This window comes from Xenopus tropicalis, chromosome 1 (genome assembly GCF_000004195.4).
Source record: "Xenopus tropicalis strain Nigerian chromosome 1, UCB_Xtro_10.0, whole genome shotgun sequence".
NCBI classification, from domain to species: Eukaryota; Metazoa; Chordata; class Amphibia; order Anura; family Pipidae; genus Xenopus; species Xenopus tropicalis.
In genome coordinates, this window is record NC_030677.2 from 211,410,039 (window position 1) to 211,433,684 (window position 23,646).

At 51.4% G+C, this 23,646-nt stretch overlaps 1 protein-coding gene across 3 annotated transcripts in view; it reads left to right on the forward strand.

The window, feature by feature from the left end:
* Window positions 1-23,646, forward strand: part of il11ra (interleukin 11 receptor subunit alpha) — a 60,166-nt gene that overhangs the window by 18,003 nt on the left and 18,517 nt on the right. For 2 of the 3 annotated variants that reach the window (XM_031898527.1, NM_001100282.1), the window contains 4 exon segments: window positions 10,190-10,286; window positions 11,518-11,578; window positions 12,501-12,667; window positions 14,738-14,852. In XM_031898527.1, the coding sequence (XP_031754387.1) occupies window positions 10,190-10,286; window positions 11,518-11,578; window positions 12,501-12,667; window positions 14,738-14,852 (440 nt within the window). 3 annotated transcript variants of the gene reach the window in all.

Below are 23,646 nucleotides of genomic sequence, written 5' to 3' on the forward strand. Positions count from 1 at the left end.
GGGTGGCCCTGTGAGTAGCTTGGAAGGGTGGCCCTGTGAGTCGCTTGGAAGGGTGGCCCTGTGAGTCGCTTGGAAGGGTGGCCCTGTGAGTCGCTTGGAAGGGTGCCCCTGTGAGTAGCTTGGAAGGGTGCCCCTGTGAGTAGCTTGGAAGGGTGGCCCTGCTTGGAAGGGTGCCCCTGTGAGTAGCTTGGAAGGGTGGCCCTGCTTGGAAGGGTGCCCCTGTGAGTAGCTTGGAAGGGTGGCCCTGCTTGGAAGGGTGCCCCTGTGAGTAGCTTGGAAGGGTGGCCCAGCTTGGAAGGGTGCCCCTGTGAGTAGCTTGGAAGGGTGCCCCTGTGAGTAGCTTGGAAGGGTGGCCCTACTTGGAAGGGTGCCCCTGTGAGTAGCTTGGAAGGGTGGCCCTGCTTGGAAGGCTGCCCCTGTGAGTAGCTTGGAAGGGTGCCCCTGTGAGTAGCTTGGAAGGGTGGCCCTGCTTGGAAGGCTGCCCCTGTGAGTAGCTTGGAAGGGTGCCCCTGTGAGTAGCTTGGAAGGGTGCCCCTGTGAGTAGCTTGGAAGGGTGCCCCTGTGAGTAACTTGGAAGGGTGGCCCTGCTTGGAAGGGTGCCCTTGTGAGTAGCTTGGAAGGGTGGCCCTGCTTGGAAGGGTGCCCCTGTGAGTCGCTTGGAAGGGTGGCCCCTGTGAGTCGCTTGGAAGGGTGGCCCCTGTGAGTCGCTTGGAAGGGTGGCCCCGTGAGTCGCTTGGAAGGGTGCCCCTGTGAGTCGCTTGGAAGGGTGCCCCTGTGAGTCGCTTGGAAGGGTGCCCCTGTTGGAGCTAGGTTAGGTGGCCCATATGGGTGCATTTACATTAGTTCTTGTGCCACCAAAGTGCCCATGTAGTAGTGGAGAACTGGCACCTTCTCTATATTTAATGGGCGAGTTTGTTGATTCATAATCTTTAAATGCTTTGAGTTATTGAAAATGGCGCCTAAAAGGCACAGAAAAGCCTCAGGAGAGCAACATGGCAGCACCAGGGGGCAGAGAGGCAGGGCAAGGGGGTCTCACATTGTATCACTGCTCCCCTCGCTGGCAACAGGGGCGGGCATTATGTTGGTGCTATGGCAGAGATATTCAGCTGCCCTGGGGGGTAATCAGGCTGCTGTATTGTGGGTAATCGGGGGGAGCAAGAACTTGCCCTGTGCTTGTGCAGATGAGCATCAGTGGGTACCAGTGGGGCACAGGGGGGTACCAGTGGGGCACAGGGGGGTACCAGTGGGGCACAGGGGGGTATCAGTGGGGCACAGGGGGGTATCAGTGGGGCACAGGGGGGTATCACCCAGTGTGTTTTGCCCATTGATCAGATCCACAATCAGAGTGGCTGAGGCCCTGCTCTAAGCGTGAGACACACTGAGCTACTTAGTAGCAGCTACTTTTTCACAGCTACTAATGCCAGAAAATCCCCTGCCATAGACAATACTGAGAATTCCCTCTGCTAAACACACAGACACAGTTATCAGTAAATGATCAGCATTGTCTGTTTTAGTAGCTGTAACAAGTAGCTGCTACTAGTAGCTCCGTGTGTCTTCCCCCTTAGGGAATTACATAAGTTGGAGACGTCCAACCTGCAGACTCTCATTGAACTCCAGCTCCCCCAGCCGATGTGTATATGGAACGTATTGTTACAGTATAGAAGAATATAATGTATTTGTTCTTCCCCGCCGGGGGCCCAGGGCAAATAGCGTGAGTATTGTTGGAGCCGTGTGTGTGTTTGGGGGGAGGAGGTGCCGCAGAGAAGCGCTTGGCACTTTCCTCCCATCTACACCTCTCAGCCCCGTAGCTTTTGGCTGCGACTCCGAGCCTGGGCTCACATTTCACTCTGTTTCGGGGAGCGGGGGTTTCGGCAGCCTGGCAGCTCCGTCTCTCTCTCTCCATCTCTCCCTCTCATTTCTACTTTCTGTTTTTCACTGGGAGTTTAGTGCAGCGAAGCCCAGAAGTGTCCTGTCTCTCGCAGGGGTGAGACGCACTACCATGTGGGCAGAGGGCGTCAGTGTGGGAAGGTAAGGGGGCACCCAGCAGGGGGGGGGCACAGGGCAGGGGGGCAGCCTGGGGTCCTGGGCACACAGCAGGGGTGCAGCCTTGTGTCCTGGGCACCCAGCGGGGGGGGGGGGCACAGGGCAGGGGGGCAGCCTTGTGTCCTGGGCACCCAGCAGGGGGGGGCAGCCTTGTGTCCTGGGCACACAGCAGAGAGGGGGGCACAGGGCAGGAGGTTAACCTTGTATCCTGGGCACAGAGCAGGGGGGGCACAGGGGGGGGGCAGCATTGTGTCCTGGGCACACAGTAGGGAGGGCAGGGGGGCAACCTTGTGTCCTGGGCACACAGCGGGGGGGGGGCACAGGGCAGGGGGGCAGCCTAGTTTCCTGGGCACACAGGGAGGGCAGGGGGCAACCTTGTGTCCTGGGCACACAGCAGGGGGGGCACAGGGCGGGGGGCAGCCTTATGTCCTGGGCATACAGTAGGGAGGGCAGGGGGGCAACCTTGTGTCCTGGGCACACAGCGGGGGGGGGCACAGGGCAGGGGGGCAGCCTAGTTTCCTGGGCACACAGTAGGGAGGGCAGGGGGGCAACCTTGTGTCCTGGGCACACAGAAGGGGGGAGGGCAACCTTGTGTCCTGGGCACACAGCGGGGGGGGGGCACAGGGCAGGGGGGCAGCCTAGTTTCCTGGGCTCACAGCAGGGGGGGCACAGGGCAGGGGGCAGCCTTGTGTCCTGGGCACACAGTAGGGGGGCACAGGGCAAGGAACGGGCATTTTTAGCACTTTGGGTTTTTCACAGATTTCCCTGTTTAATAAAAGAACAAAGGGGGTGCACTCTTGTATGCTACTTCCCCTTTAAATGATACCCTGGGGTTCCCTGACCTGCCCAGAGTCTAAAATGCTAAAGGGAAACTCCACCCTAAAATTATTTTTACATAATAAAAGTAAAAGTCACTTCCCAATATCCTTTCTTTTCCACTGTCATTATGTGTCAGTCATTGCTATTGGCTGCAGTGTCTGTCTGTCTGTTGATATTCTCTACACTGATTAATAGACCTGCCGGACTAGTTGGATACATTGTTTCAAGAGTCGGACCCAGAGAAAGTGCCAGACAAACACTGCTTACAGTAGCAATTACATTTACACAATTATATTAAGTGTTATTATATTTTCTTTAATTATCCGAGAAAAAAACTATTATTGGGTGGAGTTACCCTTTAAAAATGTTCCTTTTCATTGATGTTGATTTTGGTATTTTATGGAAATGGTTCTATTGTTATTTATATGTTGCAAATGATGGATACTATGAAACTGTCATCTGGTTGCTAGGGTCCCACTTGTCCTAGCAACCAGCCGTGTAGCAAATCATAGAGTATCTTATAACGAGCAGTTATTAAAAAGCCGCAATAAATACAGATTATCTAAGTGCCTATGTATGTAGAAGATTCAGAGATTAAGGTGATGTCCCCATTTAATTGCATTGTTTCTGCGCAGTGATTGCCCAGTTGTTGCCCATTCGCTGGCTGGTACCACAAGCCCCGCCTATTCGGTACCACAGGGGGGTCGCTGGGCTGGTGCCACAGGGGAGTCGCTGGGCTGGTACCACAGGGGAGTCGCTGGGCTGGTACCACAGGGGGGTCGCTGGGCTGGTACCACAGGGGGGTCGCTGGGCTGGTGCCACAGGGGGGTCGCTGGGCTGGTACCACAGGGGGGTCGCTGGGCTGGTACCACAGGGGGGTCGCTGGGCTGGTGCCACAGGGGGGTCGCTGGGCTGGTGCCACAGGGGGGTCGCTGGGCTGGTGCCACAGGGGAGTCGCTGGGCTGGTGCCACAGGGGGGTCGCTGGGCTGGTACCACAGGGGGGTCGCTGGGCTGGTACCACAGGGGGTCGCTGGGCTGGTACCACAGGGGGGTCGCTGGGCTGGTGCCACAGGGGAGTCGCTGGGCTGATGCCACAGGGAGGTCGCTGGGCTGGTACCACAGGGGGGTCGCTGGGCTGGTGCCACAGGGGGGTCGCTGGGCTGGTGCCACAGGGGGGTCGCTGGGCTGGTACCACAGGGGGTCGCTGGGCTGGTACCACAGGGGGGTCGCTGGGCTGGTGCCACAGGGGGGTCGCTGGGCTGGTGCCACAGGGGGGTCGCTGGGCTGGTACCACAGGGGGGTCGCTGGGCTGGTACCACAGGGGGTCGCTGGGCTGGTGCCACAGGGGGGTCGCTGGGCTGGTGCCACAGGGGGGTCGCTGGGCTGGTGCCACAGGGGGGTCGCTGGGCTGGTACCACAGGGGGGTCGCTGGGCTGGTGCCACAGGGGGGTCGCTGGGCTGGTGCCACAGGGGGGTCGCTGGGCTGGTGCCACAGGGGGGTCGCTGGGCTGGTGCCACAGGGGGGTCGCTGGGCTGGTGCCACAGGGGAGTTGCTGGGCTGGTACCACAGGGGGGTCGCTGGGCTGGTACCACAGGGGGGTCGCTGGGCTGGTACCCTTCTCACTGCTCTGTTTTTATTTCTCTGCTCAGAACATACAGTTCCTATTAAGCCCAATGAGCACTGAGATGAGAAAAGTTCTGAGCAGATTTTCCTTATTTATTGATTTTTGTGTAAAGTACTTGCCCATTGAGAAGGTCCTAAATTGCATCCGGTTGCTAGGGACAGAACTTTGGTTGTTAGGCTTAGTAAAGACTTTTGCTAGGGTCAGAGAATCCCATTGCTGGGGCAGAAAATCTAGTTGCTGGGGGCATTTAATCTCTGAGCTAGAGTAGCTTGTTGCCTGGGGGCAGATAATACCTTTGCTGCGGTTAGAGAATTTGGTTGCTAGGGGCAGAGAATTCCAGAACTGAGGTCACATAATCTGGTTGCTAGGGTCAGAAGATTATTATTATGCTGGGGTCAGAGAATCTCTTTACTAGGGTCGGAGAATCTGGTTGCTGGGGGGCAGAGAATCTGGTTGCTGGGGGGCAGAGAATCTGGTTGCTGGGGGGCAGAGAATCTGGTTGCTGGGGGGCAGAGAATCTGGTTGCTGGGGTCAGAGATTCTGGTTGTTGGGGTCGGAGAATCTGGTTGTTGGGGTCGGAGATTCTGGTTGTTGGGGTCGGAGATTCTGGTTGTTGGGGTCGGAGAATCTGGTTGTTGGGGTCGGAGAATCTGGTTGTTGGGGTCGGAGATTCTGGTTGTTGGGGTCGGAGATTCTGGTTGTTGGGGTCGGAGAATCTGGTTGTTGGGGTCGGAGAATCTGGTTGTTGGGGTCGGAGATTCTGGTTGTTGGGGTCGGAGATTCTGGTTGTTGGGGTCGGAGATTCTGGTTGTTGGGGTCGGAGAATCTGGTTGTTGGGGTCGGAGATTCTGGTTGTTGGGGTCGGAGATTCTGGTTGTTGGGGTCGGAGATTCTGGTTGTTGGGGTCGGAGATTCTGGATGTTGGGGTCGGAGAATCTGGATGTTGGGGTCGGAGAATCTGGTTGCTAATGTCAGAGAATCTGGTTACTAATGTCAGAGTATCTGGTTACTGATGTCAGAGAATCTGGTTGCTATGGTTAGATAATTAGATTGCTAGGGTCAGGAAACCTGGTTGCTAGGGTTAGAGAATTAGATTGCTAGGGTCAGGAAACCTGGTTGCTAGGGTTAGAGAATTAGATTGCTAGGGTTAGGTTATCTGGTTGCTAGGGTCAGGTAATTGCTAGGCACAATTTTGATGCCAGCCTGATTGCCTCTTTAAAACTATTTAATTTCCCTTCCTGTCTGTCTTCTAGACATCTTTCATTGTGACACCTGTGCAAATGCATCGTTGCTAGGTTTAGCAACCCGAGCAACCAGATAAAATTCCAAACTAAATAGGTGTAGGGAAAAAGTAAAAATAATTAAAAACTTATTTAAAAAATAGCTTTATTGCTGAGTCTTTGACAGTTAAATGCAAGGGGAACTTATCCCTGAAACACTGTTGCCCTTTAAAGATTAAGTACCTGGGTCTGATTTTATTGGGTACTGGCCCTTTAAATCTGTTTTGCTGTTATTAGTTTTTTTTTTTTTTTAGTGTTGAAATAAAACCGACCCCTTAGAGATGCGTAACTGCCACCGTTCAAATGTCGGGGATCCCCAGCACCCCCCCCCCCCGGCATTGATGTTCAACTCCCCGCACCCCTGGGCTGTAAGCTGGATACTGGCACTTTAGATGCAGGTTTAATGGGCTCTTCTGATTGGCTGTCGCGAGCATGTGATTTTCTGTTACGGAATATTAAACGAAATGGATATGGGTCTCGATTAATATCGTTACAGCAGGAAATGTGCGGTTTTTGGCGCCCGAATCCCTTTCTCCTTGTTGTTGTGTGAGACTGAATTAATGGAAAACAGGAGGGGCAGTAGGGCGGGGGCTGTTAGAGTAGGGGGGTCTTTACTCTGAGCCAGACCGGACCAGGGGCCTCTCCCCAACCCAACGATAAGTACCCACATATACACTTATTATTTAGTTTAACCTTAATATCCCCCCCCGTCCCTGTGAGATGGAACGTTCCCTAAACACAAGAAAAATAAATTGCGGATTTGGGAGTGTCGGAAATTTCACTGATATTTATTCCTTCTCCGAGAATTTCCCTTCCGACTTTATAGTAAAATCTGCCTCTGTCCCAACAGATTCCTCCCTGCGCCCCAAATAGGCCGGAACTGGGGCTCCCAAACTATTGGGCTCCTCCCAGGGGCCCCGGCCTAAAGGCCAACTAAGGTCAGATTATCCTATAGCGGGGTGACTGTTACCCCAATGTTTCTATATATCTGTAACCTTGTTATGGGCTAAGGGGGCCCAGCCTGAAGGCCAGTTAGGGGGGGATTTGGGGTGAGTGCTTATTTGTGCCCTGGGTACCCCTGGAACTATAGCGGGGTGACTGTTACCCCAATGTTTCTATATATCTGTAACCTTGTTATGGGCTAAGGGGGCCCAGCCTGAAGGCCAGTTAGGGGGGGATTTGGGGTGAGTGCTTATTTGTGTCCTGGGTACCCCTGGAACTATAGCGGGGTGACTGTTACCCCAATGTTTCTATATATCTGTAACCTTGTTATGGGCTAAGGGGGCCCAGCCTGAAGGCCAGTTAGGGGGGGATTTGGGGTGAGTGCTTATTTGTGTCCTGGGTACCCCTGGAACTATAGCAGGGTGACTGTTACCCCAATGTTTCTATATATCTGTAACCTTGTTATGGGCTAAGGGGGCCCAGCCTGAAGGCCAGTTAGGGGGGGATTTGGGGTGAGTGCTTATTTGTGTCCTGGGTACCCCTGGAACTATAGCGGGGTGACTGTTACCCCAATGTTTCTATATATCTGTAACCTTGTTATGGGCTAAGGGGGCCCAGCCTGAAGGCCAGTTAGGGGGGATTTGGGGTGAGTGCTTATTTGTGTCCTGGGTACCCCTGGAACTATAGCGGGGTGACTGTTACCCCAATGTTTCTATATATCTGTAACCTTGTTATGGGCTAAGGGGGCCCAGCCTGAAGGCCAGTTAGGGGGAGATTTGGGGTGAGTGCTTATTTGTGCCTTGGGTACCCCTGGAACTATAGCAGGGTGACTGTTACCCCAATGTTTCTATATATCTGTAACCTTGTTATGGGCTAAGGGGGCCCAGCCTGAAGGCCAGTTAGGGGGGGATTTGGGGTGAGTGCTTATTTGTGCCCTGGGTACCCCTGGAACTATAGCGGGGTGACTGTTACCCCAATGTTTCTATATATCTGTAACCTTGTTATGGGCTAAAGGGGCCCAGTCTGAAGGCCAGTTAGGGGGGGATTTGGGGTAAGTGCTTATTTGTGCCCTGGGTACCCCTGGAACTATAGCGGGGTGACTGTTACCCCAATGTTTCTATATATCTGTAACCTTGTTATGGGCTAAGGGGGCCCAGTCTGAAGGCCAGTTAGGGGGGGATTTGGGGTGAGTGCTTATTTGTGCCCTGGGTACCCCTGGAACTATAGCAGGGTGACTGTTACCCCAATGTTTCTATATATCTGTAACCTTGTTATGGGCTAAGGGGGCCCAGCCTGAAGGCCAGTTAGGGGGGATTTGGGGTGAGTGCTTATTTGTGCCCTGGGTACCCCTGGAACTATAGCGGGGTGACTGTTACCCCAATGTTTCTATATATCTGTAACCTTGTTATGGGCTAAGGGGGCCCAGCCTGGGGGCCAGTTAGGGGGGGATTTGGGGTGAGTGCTTATTTGTGCCCTGGGTACCCCTGGAACTATAGCGGGGTGACTGTTACCCCAATGTTTCTATATATCTGTAACCTTGTTATGGGCTAAGGGGGCCCAGCCTGAAGGCCAGTTAGGGGGGGGATTTGGGGTGAGTGCTTATTTGTACCCTGGGTACCCCTGGAACTATAGTGGGGTGACTGTTACCCCAATGTTTCTATATATCTGTAACCTTGTTATGGGCTAAGGGGGCCCAGCCTGAAGGCCAGTTAGGGGGGGATTTGGGGTGAGTGCTTATTTGTGCCCTGGGTATCCCTGGAACTATAGTGGGGTGACTGTTACCCCAATGTTTCTATATATCTGTAAGCCTTTGGGAAGGGAGCAGTAGATATAGATACATATATGTGCAATCTCATGAATAGGTTTTGCATTCAGGTAGGAGTAGTGTATCCCACATTATGGGCTGAATGTGACTCTTGTCCGGCCGGAGGGATGGGGCAATAATGCGGAAGTGCTGGGCACCCAATAAACAAAACCCTTTGCTTTGAACTGGGAGACGCCATGTCTACAATGAGACCACAGTCTCCTCATCGGCCCCAAGAACTGACCCTCACGAGCCACAGAATTTCAGGGGGGAGCCCTGTCCCAGTGCGAGTGCTTTCATGCGCCCCTCCCAAGGTGATCTCTGAGCCCGGAAACCTCGGGTCTGGTCAGAAGGTGTTACTGGTAATTACTTATCCAAACAAACACGGTGCCTGTCACCCTCGGGGAGATCAAACAGCGCCGCGCTGCCAGCAATGCAGGAACTCGTGGGTTTATTGTTAGTGCCAACGTATGGCGGCTACCGGGGCAGCTCAAACAGCTCCTACAGTGGGGTTTCAAATGGATTATTAGGGTGCAGCCCATTAAATACGTGGGTGCGAGATGCCATTTGTCTGCTTAGTGCCAAGCTGATGGGTGGGGCACCTACCCTAGTTCGGGGGTACTTTGTCCCAATTCATAGGGCTAAAATGTCCTGCACAGCCCCCATGTGAAATGCTTGTTGCAAAGCCCCCTGGCAGCTGACGCTGTGCCCCCCAATCTCACACATAAGGAGAAGCGAATGAATGAGGGGACTAGGTGTGAGGAAGGCTCGGTTGGCGCAGCGAGGGGCTGCCGTAGGCTCAGTGTCGCACACAGTACGGGGCTTGTTCTCCGGGATTAATACCTCATTACTGGCTAATGCTTTTTTTTTACTTGGAGCCAATGTGAGAATCCACCCGGGTAATTGGCTTTGCTTTATTTGCTTTGGGCCTCAGCGGACCAATGAGGCTTCCCTTAACCCTTGGGTCACCTGAGGAGAAAGCAGTTCATTCCTTACCCCCCCCCCCCATTCATTATTATGGGCTCTTACATTTGGCTGCTGTATCCTCCATCCCCAACTGGTGCTCGGCAGCCCCAACTCACATTAACCTGTTAACGGGCTCATTAATGGGGCAGATCATTCTGGGTTAATTGGCGTGAGTTCCAGGCTATCCCCACCAATGATTTATAAAACGCATAGAATTTCACGCGTCCTTTCCTCTATAAATCTGAATGGAATCTGGCGTAGGAATAACTGTATCACATTGGCACTCGTTAGCCTGTATCCTGTATATAATAATATCAGCCTCGTTAAAGCCATCCGATGCCTCGAGTACGGGGGTCAGATGCTTTAAATAACAGGCTCCAGATGCCTGGAAATAACGCCCCCTACTGTTTGGTGTTAGCCCTGCACTGCGGGTTTATATGTATAGCACACTGTTTCTTTATACTCTATATTTATACAATAAATGACTGGGATCTGCCGGTTGCTCTGACATTTATAGACACCAATACAGTGGCCAGAATATCATAGGAAAAGTCTTTCTTGGTTTTACCTTTGTCCATCTTGGCCATGGTAGTACTTTCTACTGACTAAGAATACTTCCCCTTTAAATATTCTGATAAATGTGAGGTTCCTGCTGTGTGTATGAGTATTCCCTGATGCCCGTGGCTAATGGCTGCTCCTTGTTTTCTAGATGAACAGTTTGGCATCATGTCTTAGCCGGGTGATTGTGCTTCTCGCCGTGACTGCTGTCTCGCTGTCTGTCTCTTCATCTAAATGGGGAGAGGAAGGTAAGGATCAAGTACCCTGGCCTAATGCTTTCTACTGCTACCAGCAGGCTTTAGCGAGATGCCTTAGCATGAACTGTCTGTGAGTGGGTGCAAATAGGAGCAAATACCCTAGAACCTGCCCAGAAGATGATGTAGGGAGCAGGGGGCATAGGAGGGCAGTATCCAACACTAGGGCACGATGGAGACGGCAGGGCAAGGTGGAGACGGCAGGGCAAGATGGAGACGGCAGGGCAAGGTGGAGACGGCAGGGCAAGGTGGAGACGGCAGGGCAAGGTGGAGACGGCAGGGCAAGGTGGAGACGGCAGGGCAAGATGGAGACGGCAGGGCAAGATGGAGACGGCAGGGCAAGATGGAGACTGTAGGGCAAGATGGAGACGGTAGGGCAAGATGGAGACGGCAGGGCAAGATGGGGACAGTAGGGCAAGATGGAGACGGCAGGGCAAGATGGAGACTGTAGGGCAAGATGGAGACGGCAGGGCAAGATGGAGACGGTAGGGCAAGATGGAGACGGCAGGGCAAGATGGAGACTGTAGGGCAAGATGGAGACGGCAGGGCAAGATGGAGACGGCAGGGCAAGATGGAGACGGCAGGGCAAGATGGAGACGGCAGGGCAAGATGGAGACGGCAGGGCAAGATGGAGACTGTAGGGCAAGATGGAGACGGCAGGGCAAGATGGAGACGGCAGGGCAAGATGGAGACGGCAGGGCAAGATGGAGACGGCAGGGCAAGATGGAGACGGCAGGGCAAGATGGAGACGGCAGGGCAAGATGGAGACGGCAGGGTTTAATTAAAGCTGGAGCAAGGTGGAGAAATATGGCAAAAACAAAGCCCGATAAAGGCAGCAGGGCAGAATGGTAATAGAAGGGCAAGATGGAGACAGACAGAAAGCCAAGATATATTTCCCTAGCCCCCATCCCAGCTAAAAATCTCCATGTAGGGTTGGGGATTACAATAACTGTGGGGTACATAACATTTGGCACCCCCCCCCCCCCCCCCAGTGATTTGATCTTTCCTTCTCCGTTAATTGATGATTTGCTAGTTGGGCCCGGTGGCAACAATGCCCCAAAAATTAGTTTTCTCCTGGCCTAGCAAAATGGGTCCTTGGTGTTAATACTAAGAGTCTGTACCATAGCAACGGAAACCCCATAGTCTCTCTGTAAGGGGTTTATGATACATATGAGGAAATAAACTCTTTGCTTTACAAATAACATTTTTTTTTGCTGTTTTTTAGGGGTTTTATATGGAAAGATTGGAGGAAACATCACATTAATGTGCAACGCTAGTAACGACAGGTAGGAGTATGATTGGCACTGAGTGTGGGAAGGTGTTGGGAGTTACCCGGCTGTCCCTTGGGTAGCGGCACAGTGAGGTGTAGGCAGGCTTCAGTCAGGCCCAGGCTGGCAATCTATGGGTTCTGGCTAATGTCTGGGGGGCAGCTGTAAGATGCCACAGACAGTCACTATTTATTGGGCTGGGGGGGCTGTTTGTGCCTCTGTGTACTGGGAATGCCAGGGGGGCTGTAAGGTGCCACAGACAGTCACTATTTATTGGGCTGGGGGGGCTGTTTGTGCCTCTGTGTACTGGGAATGCCAGGGGGGCTGTAAGGTACCACAGACAGTCACTATTTATTGGGCTGGGGGGGGGGGCTGTTTGTGCCTCTGGGTACTGGGAATGCCAGGGGGGCTGTAAGGTACCACAGACAGTCACTATTTATTGGGCTGGGGGGGGGGCTGTTTGTGCCTCTGGGTACTGGGTATGCCAGGGGGGCTGTAAGGGTGCCACAGACAGTCACTATTTATTGGGCTGGGGGGGCTGTTTGTGCCTCTGGGTACTGGGAATGCCAGGGGGGCTGTAAGGTGCCACAGACAATCACTATTTATTGGGCTGGGGGGGCTGTTTGTGCCTCTGGGTATTGGGAATGCCAGGGGGGCTGTAAGGTGCCACAGACAGTCACTATTTATTGGGCTGGGGGGGCTGTTTGTACCTCTGGGTACTGGGAATGCCAGGGGGGCTGTAAGGTGCCACAGACAATCACTATTTATTGGGCTGGGGGGGCTGTTTGTACCTCTGGGTACTGGGAATGCCAGGGCCTATTTGGAATCCCAGTCCCCAGTAGGAAGAGATGGTACCAGTAGTATTTACATCCAGTGGGACACTGACATCTTGTTTCCCCACGCTCTCTCTCATAGACCTTTCTCGCAATTTTATTTGCAGTTTGGTGGCCGAGTGGCGGTTCAATGGCACGCCAGATATCTCCTGGGGCTTCTTCACCGATATAGGGCACTTGGAGCTGCCCCATGCCCACCATTCAGCCACGGGCAACTACAGCTGCTACAGTCACTCTGGGGACCTGCTGAGTTCTGTGCTGCTCAGAATGGGATGTGAGTATGGCCGAAGGGAGAGAGATAAATGGGACACTAGTACAACCTATAGTAGCGAATATTCCAGTTACTGATGCAGTTATATGTCTCTAAGCACAGGGGGAAAGGACTCTGATCCGATATGTAGTAGTAAAGCTGGTTGGGCGAGTGGAAAGAGTTCATCAGGATCATTATCATTTACTTTCTGTTTATTCCAAGGTTGATCCAATAGAAGCCCTGTAGGCTGAATAGTTTGTCAGACGCTCTGCCAAATGTACAAATATTTCAAAACAAAACCCATAGAGAGTGATAGAAACCAGGATTGGAATGAGGAGTTTATACAAGATTATCTTTGGGGATTCCGTACAGTGGGATCATATATTACTGGGGCGAAGTTGTAATGATTGGTTGGTATGGAACAGTGAAAAGCGCAGCAAGAAGCGTAACTAATGTTCTTTATTTGCTTAAAGTTTCAGGTCCAATTTTGAAATCCACAGATCTGGTTTTAGGGTACAGTAGGCAGGGTGTTTCCGTGGGGATATTTCCTCTATAGTAGGGAGAGATGGTGCCTATAGTAGCAGTGGGGGGATAATAGCCTCTGGGAAGGGACTGGGGCTGTGGGATAGCAGGTATAGTAGGGAGAGATGGTGCCTATAGTAGCAGTGGGGGGATAATAGCCTCTGGGAAGGGACTGGGGCTGTGGGATAGCAGGTATAGTAGGGAGAGATGGTGCCTATAGTAGCAGTGGGGGATAATAGCCTCTGGGAAGGAACTGGGGCTGTGGGATAGCAGGTATAGTAGGGAGAGATGGTGCCTATAGTAACAGTGGGATATAGCCTCTGGAAGGGACTGGGGCTGTGGGATAGCAGGTATAGTAGGGAGAGATGGTGCCTATAGTAGCAGTGGGGGATATAGTCTCTGGGAAGGGACTGGGGCTGTGGGATAGCAGGTATAGTAGGGAGAGATGGTGCCTATAGTAGCAGTGGGGATAATAGCCTCTGGGAAGGGACTGGGGCTGTGGGATAGCAGGTATAGTAGGGAGAGATGGTGCCTATAGTAGCAGTGGGGGATAATAGCCTCTGGGAAGGGACTGGGGCTGTGGGTTAGCAGGTATAGTAGGGAGAGATGGTGCCTATAGTAGCAGTGGGGGGATAATAGCCTCTGGGAAGGGACTGGGGCTGTGGGATAGCAGGTATAGTAGGGAGAGATGGTGCCTATAGTAGCAGTGGGGGGATAATAGCCTCTGGGAAGGGACTGGGGCTGTGGATAGCAGGTATAGTAGGGAGAGATGGTGCCTATAGTAGCAGTGGGGGGATAATAGCCTCTGGGAAGGGACTGGGGTTGTGGGATAGCAGGTATAGTAGGGAGAGATGGTGCCTATAGTAGCAGTGGGGGGATAATAGCCTCTGGGAAGGGACTGGGGCTGTGGGATAGCAGGTATAGTAGGGAGAGATGGTGCCTATAGTAGCAGTGGGGGGATAATAGCCTCTGGGAAGGGACTGGGGCTGTGGGATAGCAGGTATAGTAGGGAGAGATGGTGCCTATAGTAGCAGTGGGGGATAATAGCCTCTGGGAAGGAACTGGGGCTGTGGGATAGCAGTATAGTAGGGAGAGATGGTGCCTATAGTAGCAGTGGATAATAGCCTCTGGAAAGGACTGGGGCTGTGGGATAGCAGGTATAGTAGGGAGAGATGGTGCCTATAGTAGCAGTGGGGGGATAATAGCCTATGGGAAGGGACTGTGGGCTGTGGATAGCAGGTAATAGTAGGGAGAGATGGTGCCTATAGTAGCAGTGGGGGGATAATAGCCTCTGGGAAGGGACTGGGGCTGTGGGATAGCAGGTATAGTAGGGAGAGATGGTGCCTATAGTAGCAGTGGGGGGATAATAGTCTCTGGGAAGGGACTGGGGCTGTGGGATAGCAGGTATAGTAGGGAGAGATGGTGCCTATAGTAGCAGTGGGGGGATAATAGCCTCTGGGAAGGAACTGGGGCTGTGAGTAGCCAGTAGAATGTAACCCCAGCTATTTAGAGACAATTGCCCCCATCTCTGTGCCTCTCCAGTCATATTCTCTCTATCCCTTTGGCACACAGACCCCCCGGGAACCCCATCGGTCTTCTGTAGAGCTTCAGATTATGAGAACTTTTCCTGTTTTTGGAAATCCAGTGTCGAGACGCTGCTCCCTACCAGATTCACGGCTTCCTACCGGTGAGTGAGACGATTCACTCTCATTAACGCTAATTAAACATATACAGTGTATAATAAACTCTATCATTGGTTGCGGTGGGACACGTGATGGCGGGTTTGTGTAGTGAGTATGTGGCGCAACTAGTGATACATTATAGTCGGTATGGGCAGTAACCCATAGCAACCAATCAGTGACCATGAAAGTACACATCTGATTGGTTTCCATGGGTTACTGCCCAGGTGTAAATTTGCCCAGTGTTTGTAAATAAGCCCTAAAAGCATATAAAATGAGTATATGGATCTGATTCTGAGTCAGTTTCTGGGTCAGGCTGTGACTCTCCATAACTGAGTTCATCTGATTGCCACCTATGCTGTACGGCGGATCAGGGAATGGTACTTCTGTGTCACTGAAGAACTAAATCTGATGTTGGAGCAGAAATCGGAGCAGGTTCTGCAGCGCACGGGAGGCTTTGGGAGATAAAAGGAGCGAGGAATCCAGAGGAAACACGAAGGGAAAAACCCGCCCAGCACTCAGTTCTCCATTAACCATGATTAGTAAAAGAGCTTTTAATGCCCATGTAATTGCCTCCCGTGCCCAGACATAACAAGCCGTGTAACCGATACTCACGCACCCCGCGCTCCCAGCCGCCTGTTTGTTTTATTTAGTCCGAGGCCAAATATACGTTATTCCGGCTACAGACGCAGACATTCCTCTGCCCTCGTAGGGACGGGCACTGAGAATGTTGCCTATTTCCTGTTATTGGAGACAGACTTGTCCTTAATGGGGGCAACCTGTGTGGGGCCCCCTAATTTATAGAAATGCCCGTAGCTCTCCTGATCTGTAACTCCCGGAACCCGCGACAGGCAATAGTGTATGCTGGGAGTTTGCCCGCTGGGCCCACTGGCAGCCGCAGGGTCTGGGAAACCTTTTGCTGCCAAGGGTAAGTGTGCCAGGGTGCCAGCGCCCCCTCCGTGCCTTAGTATATAAGTTAATAGCAGTCTGGGTCACCCCAGTATTTATGTATCAGCACAGCAGTCTAATCCCACCCCCCCGGCACCTCGCCTGGCTCAGGCGTCCCCTTTGTGCATAAATACTGTATATGGGCAGGATTCCTACCCCTTTGTCTGTGGCGTCTGCCCCGGTGCATCAGCCAAGCGCCGCCCTTCAGGGAACGAGTTCAGAGGGAATCATCGTAGGGATAAATAAAGTGAGACTCGGTGTCACCATTAGCTCCTCATTACAGGGAATTTTATTAGGAGTGAATTCATTGTGATCAGAGTGAAAGGCTGCAGGCTGAGTTATACAGGGAACTCTGAGTATCACTCATGTATTATAAGGGATAATGTACCCCCTACTGTAAATGATAAGGATATTAGCAGTCACTGAGGGGTTCTGTGCCCCCCATATAAAGGCACAAGGCTGCAGGCTGAGTTATACAGGGAACTCTGAGTATCACTCATGTATTATAAGGGATAATGTACCCCCTACTGTAAATGATAAGGATATTAGCAGTCACTGAGGGGTTCTGTGCCCCCCATATAAAGGCACAAGGCTGCAGGCTGAGTTATACAGGGAACTCTGAGTATCACTCATGTATTATAAGGGATAATGTACCCCCTACTGTAAATGATAAGGATATTAGCAGTCACTGAGGGGTTCTGTGCCCCCCATATAAAGGCACAAGGCTGCAGGCTGAGTTATACAGGGAACTCTGAGTATCACTCATGTATTATAAGGGATAATGTACCCCCTACTGTAAATGATAAGGATATTAGCAGTCACTGAGGGGTTCTGTGCCCCCCATATAAAGGCACAAGGCTGCAGGCTGAGTTATACAGGGAACTCTGAGTATCACTCATGTATTATAAGGGATAATGTACCCCCTACTGTAAATGATAAGGATATTAGCAGTCACTGAGGGGTTCTGTGCCCCCCATATAAAGGCACAAGGCTGCAGGCTGAGTTATACAGGGAACTCTGAGTATCACTCATGTATTATAAGGGATAATGTACCCCCTACTGTAAATGATAAGGATATTAGCAGTCACTGAGGGGTTCTGTGCCCCCCATATAAAGGCACAAGGCTGCAGGCTGAGTTATACAGGGAACTCTGAGTATCACTCATGTATTATAAGGGATAATGTACCCCCTACTGTAAATGATAAGGATATTAGCAGTCACTGAGGGGTTCTGTGCCCCCATATAAAGGCACAAGGCTGCAGGCTGAGTTATACAGGGAACTCTGAGTATCACTCATGTATTATAAGGGATAATGTACCCCCTACTGTAAATGATAAGGATATTAGCAGTCACTGAGGGGTTCTGTGCCCCCCATATAAAGGCATAAGGCTGCAGGCTGAGTTATACAGGGAACTCTGAGTATCACTCATGTATTATAAGGGATAATGTACCCCCTACTGTAAATGATAAGGATATTAGCAGTCACTGAGGGGTTCTGTGCCCCCATATAAAGGCACAAGGCTGCAGGCTGAGTTATACAGGGAACTCTGAGTATCACTCATGTATTATAAGGGATAATGTACCCCCTACTGTAAATGATAAGGATATTAGCAGTCACTGAGGGGTTCTGTGCCCCCCATATAAAGGCACAAGGCTGCAGGCTGAGTTATACAGGGAACTCTGAGTATCACTCATGTATTATAAGGGATAATGTACCCCCTACTGTAAATGATAAGGATATTAGCAGTCACTGAGGGGTTCTGTGCCCCCCATATAAAGGCACAAGGCTGCAGGCTGAGTTATACAGGGAACTCTGAGTATCACTCATGTATTATAAGGGATAATGTACCCCCTACTGTAAATGATAAGGATATTAGCAGTCACTGAGGGGTTCTGTGCCCCCCATATAAAGGCACAAGGCTGCAGGCTGAGTTATACAGGGAACTCTGAGTATCACTCATGTATTATAAGGTTCCATAACTGCAAGGTGACTTCTAATATCCTAATACATAATTTTTTTTTATGATACAAAAGTGTCAGGTGAGTCATGTGACACAATGACATCACTAAGCACTGTTTAGAAGGATATATTTTACATGTTATTAATGACTATTGTGTTTAATTATATAAAGTTAGTATATTAGGCCAACACTAATAAGTGAGTTAACTCTTTCCTGCCCCTTTCCCTGTTCTGGCTGTGCAGATGCAGTGCAAGTGGGGGGTTAATGCCAGATACAAGGTGGGGGCGTTTGGGGTGGTGCTGGGAGCGCTCACTGAGGGTGAGGATGCTGGGCAGGTGCGGGGGGGATCGTACATTACATACAGGTGTGAGGGCGCTTACAATTAATGTTTCATGACCCCCCCCAGTTATAGAGTCTGGTGTTTGCTTACACAGTGGGGCCTTTACATTGCGAGCCTGACCCTGCGGAGCCCGTAAGCCCCCTCCTGTGCCGCTCACACACAGACTCCATTCAGCTCATTCTGGCACTGGGAAACCTTATCGCTGCTGCCCCTGGCTGGCAAAGGGTGGGGGCCAAACTTTTGCCTCTCCGGAGCCAGCGCACTGAGCCTCCATTGATCTGTGTTAGTGCAGTATGGGGGGGGTTAGCTCAGGTCAGCGGCCTGGTACTGACCCACTAGGTAGAAACACGGGCAGATCAGGCTAAAGGGGCGCAGCACCCACAAGCCGCCGTCCCCCCACTTTGCTGCGGGGGTCACTAACTGATCCTTACTGAGTCCTTCAGTCGGGTGGGGCAGCTCTTCTTGCCCGCGCTCTCCTGGTCTGCTTGGTACTGAAGGAGTTCTGTGCCCCCTGCCAATGGGCCAAAACTGGGCCGGCAGGAGAGAGTGTTGCTTTCTCTTCCCAGCTGCTGTAGGTTACACTGGAGACTGGGATTCTTATGGCTGGCAGATGGTACTATACTAAGGTTGGCAGGGGGTACTACACATATGGCTGGCAGGGGGTACTATACTAAGGTTGGCAGGGGTACTACACATATGGCTGACAGGTGGTACTATACTAAGGTTGGCAGGGGGTACTACACATATGGCTGGCAGGGGGTACTATACTAAGGTTGGCAGGGGTACTACACATATGGCTGGCAGATGGTACTATACTAAGGTTGGCAGGGGGTACTACACATATGGCTGGCAGATGGTACTATACTAAGGTTGGCAGGGGGTACTACACATATGGCTGGCAGAGGGTACTATACTAAGGTTGGCAGGGGGTACTACACATATGGCTGGCAGGGGGTACTATACTAAGGTTGGCAGGGGTACTACACATATGGCTGGCAGGGGGACTATACTAAGGTTGGCAGGGGTACTACACATATGGCTGGCAGATGGTACTATACTAAGGTTGGCAGGGGTACTACACATATGGCTGGCAGATGGTACTATACTAAGGTTGGCAGGGGTACTACACATATGGCTGGCAGGGGGTACTATACTAAGGTTGGCAGGGGGTACTACACATATGGCTGGCAGATGGTACTATACTAACGTTGGCAGGGGGTACTACACATATGGCTGGCAGATGGTACTATACTAAGGTTGGCGGGGGTACTACACATATGGCTGGCAGATGGTACTATACTAAGGTTGGCAGGGGGTGGGGGCAAGATGGTACTATACTAAGGTTGGCGGGGTAACTACACATATGGCTGGCAGATGGTACTATACTAAGGTTGGCAGGGGGTACTACACATATGGCTGGCAGATGGTACTATACTAAGGTTGGCAGGGGGTACTACACATATGGCTGGCAGATGGTACTATACTAAGGTTGGCAGGGGGTACTACACATATGGCTGGCAGATGGTACTATACTAAGGTTGGCAGGGTTACTACACATATGGCTGGCAGATGGTACTATACTAAGGTTGGCAGGGGGTACTACACATATGGCTGGCAGATGGTACTATACTAAGGTTGGCAGGGGTACTACACATATGGCTGGCAGATGGTACTATACTAAGGTTGGCAGGGGGTACTACACATATGGCTGGCAGATGGTACTATACTAAGGTTGGCAGGGGGTACTACACATATGGCTGGCAGGGGGTACTATACTAAGGTTGGCAGGGGGTACTACACATATGGCTGGCAGATGGTACTATACTAAGGTTGGCAGGGGGTCTACACATATGGCTGGCAGATGGTACTATACTAAGGTTGGCAGGGGGTACTACACATATGGCTGGCAGATGGTACTATACTAAGGTTGGCCGGGGGTACTACACATATGGCTGGCAGATGGTACTATACTAAGGTTGGCCGGGGGTACTACACATATGGCTGGCAGATGGTACTATACTAAGGTTGGCAGGGGGTACTACACATATGGCTGGCAGATGGTACTATACTAAGGTTGGCCAGGGGTACTACACATATGGCTGGCAGATGGTACTATACTAAGGTTGGCAGGGGGTACTACACATATGGCTGGCAGGGGGTACTATACTAAGGTTGGCAGGGGTACTACACATATGGCTGGCAGATGGTACTATACTAAGGTTGGCAGGGGGTACTACACATATGGCTGACAGGTGGTACTATACTAAGGTTGGCAGGGGGTACTACACATATGGCTGGCGGGTACTATACTAAGGTTGGCAGGGGGTACTACACATATGGCTGGCAGATGGTACTATACTAAGGTTGGCAGGGGGTAACTACACATATGGCTGGCAGATGGTACTATACTAAGGTTGGCAGGGGTCACTACACATATGGCTGGCAGATGGTACTATACTAAGGTTGGCTCTCACATATGGCTGGCAGGGGGTACTATACTAAGGTTGGCAGGGGGTACTACACATATGGCTGGCAGATGGTACTATACTAAGGTTGGCAGGGGGTACTACACATATGGCTGGCAGGGGGTACTATACTAAGGTTGGCAGGGGGTACTACACATATGGCTGGCAGATGGTACTATACTAAGGTTGGCAGGGGGTACTCACATATGGCTGGCAGATGGTACTATACTAAGGTTGGCAGGGGTACTACACATATGGCTGGCAGATGGTACTATACTAAGGTTGGCAGGGGGTACTACACATATGGCTGGCAGATGGTACTATACTAAGGTTGGCAGGGGGTACTACACATATGGCTGGCAGATGGTACTATACTAAGGTTGGCCGGGGGTCTACACATATGGCTGGCAGATGGTACTATACTAAGGTTGGCAGGGGGTACTACACATATGGCTGGCAGATGGTACTACACATATGGCTGGCAGGGGGGTACTACACATGGCTGGCAGGGGGTACTATACTAAGGTTGGCAGGGGATACTACACATATGGCTGGCAGATGGTACTATACTAAGGTTGGCAGGGGGTACTACACATATGGCTGGCAGATGGTACTATACTAAGGTTGGCAGGGGGTACTACACATATGGCTGGCACAGGGTACTATACTAAGGTTGGCAGGGGAACTACACATATGGCTGGCAGATGGTACTATACTAAGGTTGGCAGGGTACTACACCGAGGGGTCTCTCTCCTCACTTCTTCCTGGCTCCCACCTTAGTCTTGTCGTTTTTCGGGAGCTGAGCCGAAAGCTGCCAAATTCAGGCCAGGAAACGACTAGGTGCCAAGAGCTGCACGGGATTCTGGGTAATGAAAGCACGGCAGGGCAGAACATATGTTTTTGATTCCTAATTATTTTTTTTGGGAAAAAGGCCTCTTCCTAGCAACGGAGTTATACAAACCCTGTCTGTTCAGCACGAGAGGCCGCTCTGGGGTGGATATTAAAGGAATATTACAGAGAAGTAAAATGTTTGTGTTAAATGTCTGAGATTCTAGCTATCTGTATAACAGAACATTCTATCCCACTGGCACAGATCCTATCTCATCCCCCCCCCCCATTGTAAGCAGCAGTCCTGCCCTGCTTTATGGCTGAGATTCTAGCTATCTGTATAACAGAGCATTCTGTCACAGTGGCACATATGATCCTAATGGCTGATCTACCCTGGCCATTGGTTGATTATGGCTGAGGGAGCAGGACACATTCTGGCAGTACTATAGGTACAGAGATACTATCCCCGGTACATACTACATAGCAGGGCTTATGCATTGTTCAGGTAGCAGATCTGATGACATTCCTACTGATTAAGTGAATTCCCAGTCTGACAGTGGCACAGTAATTTTTACAGCCTGCCATGATTAGTACACAGAGCATTGTTGTATTCATCTTCCAGGTATATAATTTATCAGGGTGCCAGAGCTGCCCCCGCACCTTGAGCTTAAATTATTCTGCTAGCTATGAGTCTCTGAGACTTCCAGGAAGCCCCCAATTTACTGGCACCTGAGATTTGCTCTGGGCTGTGAGACCCAGTAACCCGATCGCTCCCTTCCCCGTGTCCCTGTCCCATCGGCCCATGAAACCGTAGCTGTGTATTTATCTGCCCTTTCCCTGGCATATGGTGCCCCCCCTGGCATATGGTGCCCCCCTGCCTGCAGCTCAGCCCAGTCTAAATGCCTCTGGCTTGAAATTATTTTAAAATCTTTCGCCACCCAATGTGATTTTGTCCGGATCTAATGCGCCGCCCGGAAATGTCTGCGCCCATCTACTCTCTATTTATATGTCTTAGATTGGATTCCCAGCATTCCATGGGGCTTTATTATATCAGTAAGGAAAGCTCCAGTGCTCTGATTGGCCCCTAAGAATATTCTAATGCTCTGATTGGCTGCAGGTTGGTCTAGCACTCTCAATGCTCTGACTGGCTACAGTGTAAACATTTGAATATGCCCATGAATTATATCCTTATAGACTAATGGGTTCCACCCCCCTAAATAACCTCTTTCCTCCCCAGTAGCATGTTATTCTGGCTAATACATAAACTGGATGAGCTAAACACACACGTACCGTATAGCGCCACAGGCTGGTTATTGCTGGGATAATCCTTTGGGTATAATTTGCCTTTAAAGCACCGTAAAGCATCTGAATTGGCCCAATAATGATCTGGTAGAAATAGTTTTAGCTGATATATCTGTTTGTCAGTGGGAGCTGCCATGTTGTTTCCCTTGGGCAATACAGTATTTGGGCAGAAGAGGCATGTACTTAGGGTGCAACAGTAGGGGGCGCTGGGCACAGGCCGCCTAGCATGGGAGGAGGAGCTGACGAGCAAGGGGTCTTTCCCTGGATGGAGCCACCTATTGGGGGCAGAGCCGGGGGGGGCAGACAGGACCCTCTTTCAGACATTGGAGCCTGTGCTGGATCTCCTGCCCCGGGCGGGGGTATTATAGGTACTATCTGTAATTACAGAGTGCAGGGGGGGGGCACATATGGCTGCTGGTTGCATCCTCCCGTCTCAATGAGTTTGACCCTTAGCCGTGTGTGTGTCACCGTCTGTGAGAGATGTGGCCCTTTGCCAGCAATCGGCTTGTAGATTCCAGCAGGGGAAGCAGACAGACCGCCTTCTGGCTCAGAGACTGCCCCTGGGGAGAGATTCTCTCAGCGGCGCTAAGACTTTCCACTGTTACAGCTCTAAGCATCCTTCCCATGTAGTAATACCCCCCCACTAACTGTATGAACTGCTCTGCCCAGCACATTGCCTTCCCCTCACAGCAACATGTGGGTGCAGGGAGTTGTTCTATAGCAACAAGAAAGGGCTGCAGGTTTGTCACCAGCAATATCAATTGTTACTGTCCCCATCTTGCCCTACTGTCTCCATCTTGTCCTACTGTCTCCATCTTGCCCTACTGTCTCCATCTTGTCCTACTGTCTCCATCTTGCCCTACTGTCTCCATCTTGCCCTACTGTCTCCATCTTGCCCTACTGTCTCCATCTTGCCCTACTGTCATCTGCCCTACTGTCTCCATCTTGCCCACTGCTC